General features: G+C 38.8%; 1 protein-coding gene across 1 annotated transcript in view; it reads left to right on the top strand.

Moving 5' to 3' along the window:
• Nucleotides 1-6,984: 6,984 nt before the first annotated feature.
• The window catches only part of LOC107707821 (fibrosin-1-like protein), a gene marked incomplete at its 3' end in the record, with an annotated part of 343,126 nt that continues 336,675 nt past the window's right edge, over nucleotides 6,985-13,435 (top strand). The window contains exon 1 of the mRNA XM_016511913.1: nucleotides 6,985-8,056. Within this exon, the coding sequence (XP_016367399.1) occupies nucleotides 7,784-8,056 (273 nt within the window). The remainder of the gene's footprint in view (nucleotides 8,057-13,435) is intronic.

The following is a 13,435-nucleotide window of genomic DNA, read 5'->3' as shown; positions in this document are numbered from 1 at the left end:
TGTGTGTGTGTGTGTGTGTGTGTGTGTGTGTGTACTTGTGTACCAAATGTCCCCACAAGGACAGTAAAACCTGAAATATTTGACATTGTAGGAACCGGCCTGCGGTCTAAAAATAGTAAATTATAAAGTGTAACAAGTGTAACAATGCAAGCAGGTTTTCTGTAAGGGGTAGGTTTAGGGTTAGGGTTGGGTTAGAATATCGTTTTCGTTTGGTCATGTGTGTGTGTGTGTGTGTGTGTGTGCGTTTTTGTGACAAATGAGGACATAAATTTGTATAATGACAAGGGTATGACATAGGTATTACAAGGAGAAGGTGACTTTTCAGGACATTACCCCATGTCCCCACTTTTCAAAACGCTTATTAATCACACAGAATGGAGTGTATTGAAAATCTGAAATAGCACAAAGTTTCCTGTGAGGGGTAGGTTTAGGGGTAGGGTTGGTGTAGGGCAATAGAATATACGGTCTGTACAGTAGAAAAACCATTACGCCTATGGGATGTCCCCACTTTTCACAAAAACAAACCTGTGTGTGTGTGTGTGTGTGTGTGTGTGTATTTATATAGGTATTATACGAAGTTGTAACTTCAATTCTTACCCTAAAAAGTTATTTCTACATGATGTTGTATTGGTATAGCTTATGTTAATTTATGTTGATTTAGTGATGTAAAATAATATTTATTGTAAGATCATTTAGATGTTTCCATTTTTTTCTTTCAGTGTGTGTATTTTATTATTTTATTTTTTTTCTACTGTTAACAAGCTTAGGTTGGTTTACAATGGTTTGTCTGTTGAGTGGTCATCCTATTGTAGTGAATTATTCAAACTTTATTTTAGCTAGAAAGTGAAGGGAAATTTGAATATTTCTACTGCTCATAATGAAATCAGCAAATATACTCGATCACCTTGAGAAAGCAGCGTGGGATTAGTATCTTGAGACAGACATCGCTTAAAGGCAGAGGAGGGTAAAGAATTACACACTACATGAGTGTTGAAAAGCAAGAGTTTCTGTGAGAGACCCAGCAAGTGACACGGATATCTAAGCAAATGCTGGGCTGAATGCAGGAAGGCTGCCATGATGTGCATTTGATCCCAGATAACAGAAACACAGTTTTAACTAAAGAGGCCTTGGAGTGTCTGTGCGCAAAAGAGAGAGGAAGGAGAGAAAGAAAGAAACAAAGACAGAGACACAGAGAGAAAATGCCAGACTGAGGAACCCCACTGGGAGGACAGTCAGAGGCCATTCTCTTCTCTGTTCTGTGAAAGCACGCCAGTGTTCACACACCTCTGTCACATCCTCTCTTTATTACAGCAGCATCACCGCTGTGCACAGGATAGAAGAGAAACCAAACTCATGCAGAGAGGAACAGAATTCCTCTGCGATTGTACCAATGTTCTGAAGTTATGTGGTAGCCGACTTATTTTTCTTCTCTGGGATGTTGAATCATGAACTTTAGAATTAGCAGTAGTGACAGTCTATTTTTATTTATTTATTTATTTTCATTTTCAAATCAATCGACATTTCACTCCTATGGACAATTAAGAGTTAGTGTGTAGTTTGAATTAAGTTAATTAAGCAAATATAATATACAAGGTAATCACATACACTTTATATTAGGTGGCCTTAACTACTATGTACTTACACTGTAAAAAATGACCGTGAATTTAACGGTAAAAGACTGTAAAAATGCTACAGTAAAATCCTGTTAAATGGTTAACGGTAAATTGCCCTACTATATACGGTGAAAAACTGTATTGGACATTACATGTAATTTTATGGTAGTATACCGTTTTTGGAAGTGAAAAAGACCGTATAATTTACAGTGAATAACCGTAAATTGACATTCCCAGAATTCCCTGCGTTACATTTCAAATTTGATGTTTTTTTGTTGAAATAACTATGTTTCTTCTTTCATCACCACCTGCTTTTGGTGGTTATCAGTGTATTACAAACGTACAAAACAGATTTCAGTACTTCAATAGGTTGGTATATTAACATTATATCAGTTAATGAAATTACGGTATTTAACTGTAAATTTAAGTTAAATCCGTAAAACCTAAAATGTTGCTACCGTATTTTTTACAGTAAAATTCCGGCAACCACAGCTGCCGTTTTTTTTACTGGAAATTTTACAGAATTTTTTTTACGGTGTACATATATCTATCTATCTATCTATCTATCTATCTCAGTGCAAGGCAGTCTGCATTGCAAGCCTACATTTATTTGATGGAAATTCAATAATGACAGGAAATGTTATTGTAATTTTTTAAAACCTGGTTTCTAATTAAAAATATTTTAATATGTGTTTTAGTCCTGTGATTCCATTATAACATTATAGCCTTAAGTGTCACATGATCCTTCAGAAATCATTCTGTTATACCGATTTGGTGCTTGCAACAGTGTTGCAGCTTAATGTTTTTGTGGAAAGCTTGATACCATCTTAGAAATCTTATGTAATATTATGAATGTGTTTACTGTCACTTTTGATCAATTTAATTGCATATGTTCTGAAAAACAAACAAACATTTAAAAAAATTAACAAAATATCACAAATATAATGTGTTTTTTTAAGTCATTGCAAGTAGAGGAACCACAGGTCTTGTTCATGGCATGTTTTCACACATACTTGTTTTAAATTTGTCAGTTACCTTTATTTTACAGGAAGTGACCAGACAAAACAGGGAGAGCGAGGGAGAACAGGACTGGGACACGTCCAAGCCAGATTCAATCCTGGGTTCCTTACAAGAACAGCAGCTCTTCAAATTAAAGGGCCAAAGCACCACATTCTGTGCCATCTTTCCAACATACAGCCTTTTCTATATGTTTAACAGCAGTACTCTGCTTAAAAGTCATGCATGAACAGGATCTAATGTCAAAATGTCAACAAGTCGTCTCCAGCTATTTGCTGGTTTGAGAAGTTTAGAAGATTAATAGTTTGAGTCTGTAGAAGCTCCGATTTTATACGTCTGCTGTCACTCTAACATCAGTCACAAAGTTGATTGCATCACACCATTTAATTGTTATACTGTGACATTAGAGGGAAAAAAATGTGATTGTTCACATCATGGAAAGATGCTTTCAGATGCTTCTCTCCATCAGAAAATAATACATTACACAACGGAGATTTTCTTAAAGAGACAGTTCACCCAAAAATTCTGTCATCATTTACTCACACTCAAGTTGTTTCAGACCTGTATTCATTTATTTCATCTCTTGAACACAAAAGAAGATATTTTGGAGAATGTTGGTAAGCCAACAGTTGACCATAGCCATTGATTTCCATAGTATGGGGGGAAAAAATATAATACCATGGAAGACAATGGTTACCATCCACTATTTATCAACATTCTACAAAATATCTTCTTTTTGTTCAACAGAGGAAAGAAACTCATAAAGGTTTAGAGTAAACGATGACAGTATTTTCATTTTAGGGTGAACTGTCCCTTTAATATCTCACTAGATTTCTATCATGACTTTCTAAATGTCATTTCTGGAAAATGACTTTTTTCATTTTAACAGCATTTTGGAACAGATGTTTGAACGGTAGGTAGCTATTTTTTTTCAGTAGCAAAACACAATGGTTGACCACTGGTTCAGCTTTATTTTAAGAAGCTTAATCAGATTAATTCAGTCATGCAGCTGTTTTTATTTCAGTCGCACTGATATTTATATTTTGATAAGACAAGCCCTTCAGCTCAGATATCGCTTCACTGAGCTGATTTACCTGTTTAAGTAAATTTACATAACCACAGTAATGTTTGGAAACGACATACCTCTGCTCACACATGCACACGGCAAGTGTCTGGAAATGTCATGACATTCATAAACCCAATCTAGTTAGGAGAGCCACTTGCATTCAATTACAGTCTCCTTGGCTTTAGTTTGCCTGTTTTAATTTCTATCTGGCATATCTTAATATTTCCCTCTGTGTATGTGCAGTGTCTTTGTAGCACTCAGAGTGGGTTTATACTGTATGTGGTTTTGTCTCTTTGCTTGACCTGTGAAATGTGTGAGAGAGCGTTGCTACTTTCAGTTCCCATGTTTTCTTAAGAAGCAATTACAGGGGCCGTCCAGGGAGAGAGGATGGGCATCATGTTTTGACATACTCCTTAGAGATCAGCACGGATGAAATGCTCCCAGCGTTTAGTCATCACATTTGCGCCGACTCTGTTTTCAAGCTCTGACTTGCCAGATTGTTATCAAGGAAAATACAAATGGTTATCAGAGAAAGTACTGTTAAGAGGATAAGCATCAGTATGTTCCACAGAATCAATCAAAAGCCCAGGTACGCTGAATGTGTCCACACTTCTCGCAGGGATCTACTGTATATGCTCCGCCAAAGCCGTATTGATTTGTGCAGATATCTTTAAAGAAAAGCTGAACTGACATAACAGTCTGTCGGGATGTTAGTTTAGCTTGAAGGTGCGGAGAGGTGAAAAATCAATAGAACTCATTTCTGAATTTCTTCAAAAATGTTGAGCTAAGCCTTTGACCGATCCCGACTATGTGACTTTCCTGAGAAAAGATTAGTCAAAAAAGCAAAGCCGTTTGTGAGTGAAGGTATTTCTTTTAAAGAAAGAAAGAAATTTATTTACATTTTATTTGGCATTTACTTTGACATTTATACTTGCCTTTTCACATTTCATTTCAGTGAATGACTAATCTAATTCAGCGTGATGCGTTCAATAAAGCTCAACTCAGTTTCAAAATCCTTCCAGTAATTCCCACTGTCTTTCTTTAAATAAAGACAACCTCACATTCAGTTTATATTTCCTCGGTGATAATGATATAGCTTAGGTACCCACTACTCCTATCTCCTAACCCTGCTGACACTCTCCATTTCCAATTCACCCTTACAGTCCTGCAGCTAGTGTATCCAAGCACATCTAGATCCCCGGTAAAACGGCACAGTCTTGCGTAGACATTTTGAACATTGTGATAACATGACTGGATAGATAGATAGATAGATAGATAGATAGATAGATAGATGGATGGATGGATGGATGGATGGATAGGATAGATAGATAAAAATATTGGAAGGATGGATGGATGGATGAATGATGGATGATAGACAGATAGACAGAAAGATTGGATGGATGGATCATATAGATCGATAGATAGATAGATAGATAGATAGATAGATGGATGGATGGATGGATGGATGGATGGATGGAAGGAAGGAAAGAAAGAAAGAAAGAAAGAAAGAAAGAAAGAAAGAAAAAAGAGGATGGATGATAGACAGATAGACAGAAAGATTGGATAGATAGATAGATAGATAGATAGATCAGACCTCAGAAGGATTGCTTTGAGTGTGTTGAGACAGGACAAGCCCATGGTGATGTAGTGCTGATAGCACTGTACATTATTGCAAGAGTGGAGTGTAAAATAAATCATTTATAAGTCTGGATGACTTGGATGATCTTGAGACTGTGTGTTCATGTGTGTGTGTGTTCTCTGGAGGACAGGTGCTCTCTTGCTGCCTTAAGGCAACCTCACGGTGCCTAAGAGCCTATAACTGCAGACAGAGCGCTGAATTATTATATGGAAAAGTGAGCTAAGACCCAGACTGCAGAGGTGGGAAAAAACACACTTTGACCTGTTGTGCTACAGTTTATATTTCTGGGGCTGCATGACATCATGTGCACTTAAATGAAGGTCTACAAGAAGTGCTTGAGAATGAACAGCCGGCACTAGTGGTGATGACAGTTAATGGCTATGAAATACTGACAAGTGTCTGCTTTGTTACTATACGTGTAGTCGTATTCTATGACAACAGTTGTGCTATTTACATACATTTTCTATTTGTATTTACATTTCTATGATATGCATGATTCAAAAATAGATATATTAACCCAGCTGGCTTAGTAATGAGCCACCTGTCATTTAAATGTAATGAATTCATGAAGGAGGACTTACTGTAGTTTGTATCAATGCATTGCTCTTTATTGCATGCAATGCCTGTAATTGCCCCTGTACAAGTTATGCATTTGCACTTTCCATCATTTACAACACTTGAGCTGAAAATAACGGATTTCCTTGAATAATTCAGTGATGTGTGATTGTGGGCTGCTTTAGTGAGTCCAAAGACCACTGTTATCTCCTGCTGTTATAGTAATGCCTTCCCTAGGGTCTGTGGGTGGTGAGTGTGGCTTGAAGTGTCTCATGAGTTTCCTCCCCTGAGCTTTGTGTCCACAAATCTAAACTGGGCATGTCAATGTGATGAATGAGTTGTGTACAGGCTTACAGTTAATCAGAAGTTACCGGTTTTAAAATAGTTTAATGACATGATTGCACCAAAACTCCTCAGTTGTGCAAACACTAAAGCAGATTGACATTGAACTTGAGTCATCATGATGTTAGTAAACATACTGAACTGCTGGTAGAAAGAAAGACGGATAGATAGATAGATAGATAGATAGATAGTACAATGGACTGATGGATGGACGATGGACAGATAATTAAATAGGTAGATAGAATGCTGTATAGAAAGAACTATGGGTGGATGGATAGATGGATAGGTACATAGGAAGTATGGACGGAGGGATAGAAGGCAGAAATGCTGTGTAATACTCTGAGGCTCAAATGGGGTGACAGTTTTTATTTATCATTTCCCTTCATTGCAACTAGGTTAAAGGTCATTGGAATGTATAAGAGACCATTTGAGGCAGATGATGCACACGTTATAATGTGTATAATGGAGAAGCGCGTTTAGGCTGCTGTGTGGGCTTCTGAAGCAGCCTGCACTGATGCCGCCGACAGCTCGCTAACTGCGCGTCTCTCCACCCGCTGACAGGCGGACGTCACAGACGAGAAACACCCTGCAAACGACATGCCACGAAAAAATAAGTTCTTCGGAGTAATATAATAAACCAGCTCACTTCCTCTGGCAATCGCAGAAGTGGCGGAAGTACGTCAGTTTGCAGCGTTTACACTTCGCAGTGCGATTTCTGACGAGCAAGAACAGAGAGAAGAGGAGATGTGAATTATCCGCTGTCTCTTTAAAAGCCACTTAGCGAAGCTTCGCGTATTCCGACAAACACGCCGACGACGTCTTTCCCTTCAGTCGCAGCGCGCGGACAGCGTTCAGGAATGGAGGCGTTCAGCTTGCTCTCTGCTGGATAAAGAACTCTTTTCCTGGTTGGATATGATTTGTTTTTTGGCGGATTGTGTGCTGAAGAAGGATTTTTGGGGGATATAACGGACCGTGTTGTCTCGGATGGTTTCGTGGCGTCTCTTCACATTGAAACTTGCCGATGCAATAAGTTCCTATTTGTAAATTCTTTGACAAACACGCGGATGCTTATTTTGTTGTTTCTGGCACGGCGGGTCATGAAACGGGTGGAAATTAAAGCAGGGCCAGCAACATGAATCCAGCGTGCGGTCTGCAGCATACATACACACACACACACACACACACACACACACACACACTGATGTTGTTGTATTCCGTTGCAACAAAGTTGCTGTGCGCTTGGAATTCACGCGACCGTAATTAAACAGCCATTTTGCACCTGTTTAAATGAAGCGAGGCGTTTCGATCCTGTGACGCCGTGCTTTGGATTACACACACACACACACACGCCTTCTGCATGGATCACATTTGTTTGTTTACCACGTTACGGAGCTTAACATCCAAGGTCATACTGTAAATTGTTTACAGGCTCCAGTATCTATGGGTGTGTTTTATTGATTGTGTGGAATCGATTGGTTTTGACGTGATCGAGTGTCAGTTTTTAATTTTTTTTGCGGGGGGGCGGGGGGAGGACATCGCACCGATTTTAAAATGGAAGGGAAAGTGAAGCAGAGTCGCAGATCCCGTTCGCAGCGCGAGAGGGGACGGAAACGGGAGGCGCGCGCCGGGGAAGCCCAACATCGGAGCCCCTCGTCTGGTTCCGAACGGGAGCGAAGTCCCGGTAAAAACGCTCCGCCGCGCTCGACTTCCTCGAGCAAAACCCCGCGACCCCCCCGGAGGAAGAGACGCGAGTCTAGTTCTCAAGAGGAGGATATTATTGATGGATTTGCTATAGCCAGTTTCGTCAGTTTGGACCGTCTCGAGGTAAGAACCGGTTTCAGTATTCTGAACACGTCTGACCGTCTACGGCCGCGGCGACGGTTCAAGTTTTTTTTTGTTTTGTTTGTTCTTTATGTGATTGTGATGACATAACCGCTCGCAGTTGAGGGTGCTAAACAGGTGTTTGCGCTTGTCACAATGTCGCATTCCAGAAGTTCCGTTCCATGTGAGCGTTTTTGACGTCAGAATACAGTGATAGTTCCCGTCGTGACGTAACAGAGGTCACATTTGGCGCTGTGACCTTTTGCTGTTTGGCGCTGAAGTTGTTTGACAGGTCACTTCGTATTAATACAGTGAATCCTTATCAAGGGTCTGTTTGAGGTTTGAATAACAAGAAAATCAATATCGACTTGAGTTTGTCATGTGTTTAAGTGCTTGAATGATTCATGACATATTGGGAAGTTGTGGTTTTTATGGTTTTGGGGGTTTTTTTTAATGAAGAGGAGCTGTAAATGTCACTTATCTGTTGATATGTCACTCTGAGATGGCACCTACCATGACATGACTGCTGTGGCTATGACAAATACTGTCGTCCAAGATGATAAAAACATACATTTTGTGAAAATCTAGTATAAAATGTATGTCAAGTTTTTGGAAAGACTAAAATAATGTACTTGGGAGTATATTTTGAGATGTAAATATCAAGGCGCTTTTGGGGTTACTCATTTGACCTACAGCAAATATATTTTTTTAAAAGGTCAAATCTGTTATATATAATTTCTTTAACCTAATGACCTTCCTTGACACAATTATGAGGAACTCCATTATTTCGGTTTCATTTCTTTTCTTGACCAAAATGGCTTCCTACTTGTTGGGTGCCACACTGACTTTGATTTGGCTATTTAATGTGTTCTTCAAGTATTAATAATAGTTCAAAGCAAGCTAGCTACAAAGATCTTTCTGATTATGCCAACCTATTTAAGCCAAGTTACACTGCCTATAGATACTTTGACTTTAAGCCCTACAAAAAACTTGTTATTAATCAGAAATTGAAAAGTTGTAAGTAGATCTAGTCGTTTTGTTTTAGTTTTAGGATGGCCTGACAGATCTTGACCAAAATATGTAATGTCATTGACCCATACGTAGATTAAAAACAGAAATCACCAGCATTATGTCCAGATTGCTTCCGTAAGTCAAGCTGAACTACTGTAAACCTTCATAGAGTGAATGTGTATGTGTGTGTGTGTGTGTGTGTGTGTGTGTGTTCCAGACAGGATCATTGATTCATCAAGTGTGTTTAAACTTGTTGTACCAATAGAGAAGCTAATAAGGGCAAGTGAACAACAGCTTTACATAGGTGTTGTGCAAACAGCCTTGCAGAGAGTTGTATAGTCAGCTGAAGTGGTGGGTTATTGGCTAGTGAGTGCGAGTTTGTGTGGGTACATTCATAACAAATGACAGTGGCCTAACATGACCAGTGAACAGTAAAACAGGGCTCAGTCACATAAACAAACAGAGATATGCTTCTACATTGACTGTGAAAACAGTTGACATAGTACCTCTCGAGAGTGAATGATTTATGTGTTACGGTTATATAAAAAAGCCAGTTTGTGTTCATTTAAACATTAAACTACTAATTGAGTAGTTATTTCTCTGCTTTGCAGATGTGTTCAGGCGTTTGACCCTGATCATTCCCTGGTCTGATTACTTATAGCATGCTTAAATTTTCATAAACGCATTAATTTTTTAATGAAAATATATACGCATATGATGATGCAAAAATATAAACGCATATGAGACCCCCTCATATGATTATAAAGCGCTTTGGATGTACAACAATACACAATAAAGCGCTATATAAATGCATCATTCATTCATTCATTAATTTTTGATAACAAACAGTGAAGATCTGAGGCCTCCGAGGCCTCCGGCTTCGCTACCGTTCGGACGTTCTTGCTTACTGCTCTGCGCTTTGCTCCCTATTTCTGTACTTTTCTTTGATTTTTCTAAGATTTTTACTTCAGCAGATCAGCACAGTGCTCAAACAACATATTTTTGGCACAAACACTAAAACAAAAAACTCTCTGGGACTGGAATAATACCACGAAAAAGAAGACTTTTGCCTCCCACTGCCAGCAGCTTACATTCCGGAGAAGGGAAAACACAGCTGCCCACATTCAAACAGAAGACAAAGAAAATGCCTTCTGTTGAATCTACTTGCTGCATGAACTACTGCAAACTTCTACAAAGGATTGCGGTTCTTGAAACAAAGTTACTTGCAGGACTTCCAAAACAGGCAGAACACTCAGCAGACCATTGTCACGGACCCCCTCAGCATACAGCCGGTGAGTCCCATGAACCTAGTCAATCTCAACAGTTTATACCAAGTGTAGAGGAACAAGCCGAAACTGATTGTCACACTAATCGATGGCACAAACAGGGAGCGAGACCCAAAGGCACTCGAGACATCAGATTGTCACGACTTAAATCAATTGTTTTAATCATTTTCAATGTTTTTAAATTCCTTGTTTTATTGTTGTGATTATTTTTTTTCTTTTCTTTTATGTAAAGCACTTTGAATTACCATTGTGTATGAAATGTGCTATACAAATAAACTTGCCTTGCCTTGCCTTGCCTATAGAGAGACTAGTTCTGCTCATATAAGTTGTTCATAGCACATCACTTAATATAAGGATTTTGAAGATGTTCTAGTTGGCATGATTCTTTTGAGAATCCACCCACATGAGCAGTGTAATTCAGGCCGCTGCAGATAAATGCATCTTTCTTTGAACTTTTCCTCGTGTTTTGCATGTCTGATGAACAGTTAAGTGAGCAGAGCTCTCCATCTGGCAAAGGAAAAGAAATCCATCAGATGCATTTGTTTGCTACTTAATGATTTGCTTCTGAATCAGCATACCTGTGTGTGTGTATATGAATTTTCCGGGGTGATTGAAATGTCAAGCTGTGGGATATGATGTGGTGTGGTAGAAGCTTTGAGATGCATTTTAGCAAAATTACATAATGCCCCCCAGCTCTTTAAATCCTTCTGTGTAATGAAGCACTTAATTGATAAGAATGCTGCAGTTATTCCCTCTCAAGAGAACGAGGAGGCTTGTGTGAGTGTGTGGTTGTGCTGGATACAGGATGTAAATCCTCTTTGCTGAGCCAGTTGATCCATATGGTTATATATTTCTCTGGGCTTAATGTTACAAGTTGGAATCTGAGTTGCGTAATTATACGTTATGTGATTGTGAAGTGTTTCATTTGCATTTCTGCATTATCCGATCTCTGTTTTTTCTCATTGTGACTATATGACTTCACTGACACACAAAGAAACATCTTATTCAGTGATAAATAGTTAAAACAAAGGCGAGGCTGATGATATCATAGGGATTTTTTGGGAAGTGCCTTCAATAAAGCATTGTACTGGAATGTGACGTCTCCAGTTTGGTGATTTAGTTCTTTAAAGTCATCATGTTGGATTTTTTTATTTTAATATGTTCCTTGAGGTTCACTTAAAGTTTTTGCACAAAAACAAGTATATATGTGTGTTTGTGTGTGTAAAAAATTATTTGAAACCCTCTGTCCCTAAACAGCCACCGATTGGCTAACGTCATTGCTTTTGGAAAAAATATCATTTTTTTTTAAATGGTCCCTTGCTATCGCACATGAGTAAGTGTTTTGAAAACATGATCCATTATCCAAAACTGTCAATTATAGACAAAGCATTATAAAATAGTATACTTATTATTTGCGACTTCAGCCATTAAGTGAATAAACATCAGTGGAAGGGATATGAGACCTTTAAGATATGAGAATGATGATGAAAACTTGTTTTTGTATTCCTGGTGTCCACATTTGCACATTCCCTGTTCTAAAGGTGTCAAACCTAAACATAACTGTTCTAAATGCATTGCAAATCAGACAGGAGGGTGGAGAGATGGTGTGGTAAGGTGTTGGACAGTGTTTTTAAAAATGTTTTTGACCTCTGCATGTTTGTCTCTTTGAGAGAGTGAGCAAGTGAGTGTGGGAGATGAAGAGGTGGACATGAGGGAAAGATAATGAAAACTGTGACCTAATACGCTTTTTTTAAGATTTCATTGAGGTCATAGTTTTTCATTAGTATTTGTTTGACTTCGACACTAGTCAACACAGTGTTCTGCGAGAGACTGCGAACAGTAAGCAATAAACCTTTCCAAGGCCAAGTTTCTAAAGTTCAAAATTCACCTTATTTTCCACTTGTACTATTTTCTAGCAATTTTTTTTTTTTCACGAAGCACCCGCTGGCAGAGAAAGCTGTTCAGGGAAGACAGAAACAACAGACTAGCGTTAGTGCTCCTCTGAAAATTGCAATAAAAATAATGGGGAAGAAATTGAGAGGAGTCATAAGTGGCTCATTAAGTAATAGTGTTTTCTTTTTAAACAGGCAGACCTTCACTAGTCCAAGTTTCTCACTCTGTGAAAACTATTACTGTTAAACACTTACACATTGAATTTGAGGATATGTTTTTCCGCTATGATTTATGAGCATATGGATGATTTTTTGACTTGTGTAGTTCCCTCTGACACCATAGAAGTGTTTGCTATAAACTTGTTTCCGACGTGTTGGAGCCTGTTTTGACTTTCGCTTTCAGGGCTTTTGGTTATCTGAGTGGTGGTTGTGGTTTGCTGTCTTGTTTCTGGGTGTTGATGAATAATTTCTCCAAACAAGTTTCAAATCATTATATGCACAGGTTTGTCGACCAAATATATCAAACAAGGCCTTAAAGGGGTCCTATTATGCTCTTTTACAAAGTCTTGATTTTGTGTTGGATGTGTACTAGAACAGGCTCTCATACTAGGTTGTTCGAAAAACACATTATTTTGCACATATTTTACATTATTACAACACCACTCTCCCAAGTTTGGCATGAACGGCTCGAATCGTTCCTGTATCAAATGAAGGCCCGCCTTCTGAAATACGAAATGTGCTGTGATTGGTTAGCTGGGCCAGTGTGTGTTGTGATTGGCAGCACTCGGTGCCTGGTCGAGAAAATTTAATGCCCCTTACCATTGTCATGCGCATCTCATCAGTAAAGCCGGTCCCGGGATTAGTAGTAAATCGCCATCACCTGCTTTCAGATGGAGCGCCATTTAATACACAGAGCCGTAGTTGACTGACAAGCTAGGCGATATCACGTTCATAATCGAATGCGATTCATCTGCGATTATGAACGCGATATTGCCTAATTGTCAGTGAACTACGGCTCTGTGTAGTGAATGCCGCTCAATCTGAAAGCAGGTGATGGAGATTTACTACGCTGAGACGAGATCCGCATGACAATCGCATGCGATTAATTGCACAGCCCTAGTGTAAATATTGCATCAAAATCAAGCGTGATTTAATCCCGGATGATTGTAACCACTCTAAGTTCGTCTGCCTTG

This window comes from Sinocyclocheilus rhinocerous, unplaced genomic scaffold (genome assembly GCF_001515625.1).
Source record: "Sinocyclocheilus rhinocerous isolate Xijiao unplaced genomic scaffold, SAMN03320098_v1.1 scaffold1256, whole genome shotgun sequence".
NCBI classification, from domain to species: Eukaryota; Metazoa; Chordata; class Actinopteri; order Cypriniformes; family Cyprinidae; genus Sinocyclocheilus; species Sinocyclocheilus rhinocerous.
The sequence above is the reverse complement of the archived record's forward strand: the minus strand, read 5'-3'. Positions and strand labels throughout refer to the sequence as shown.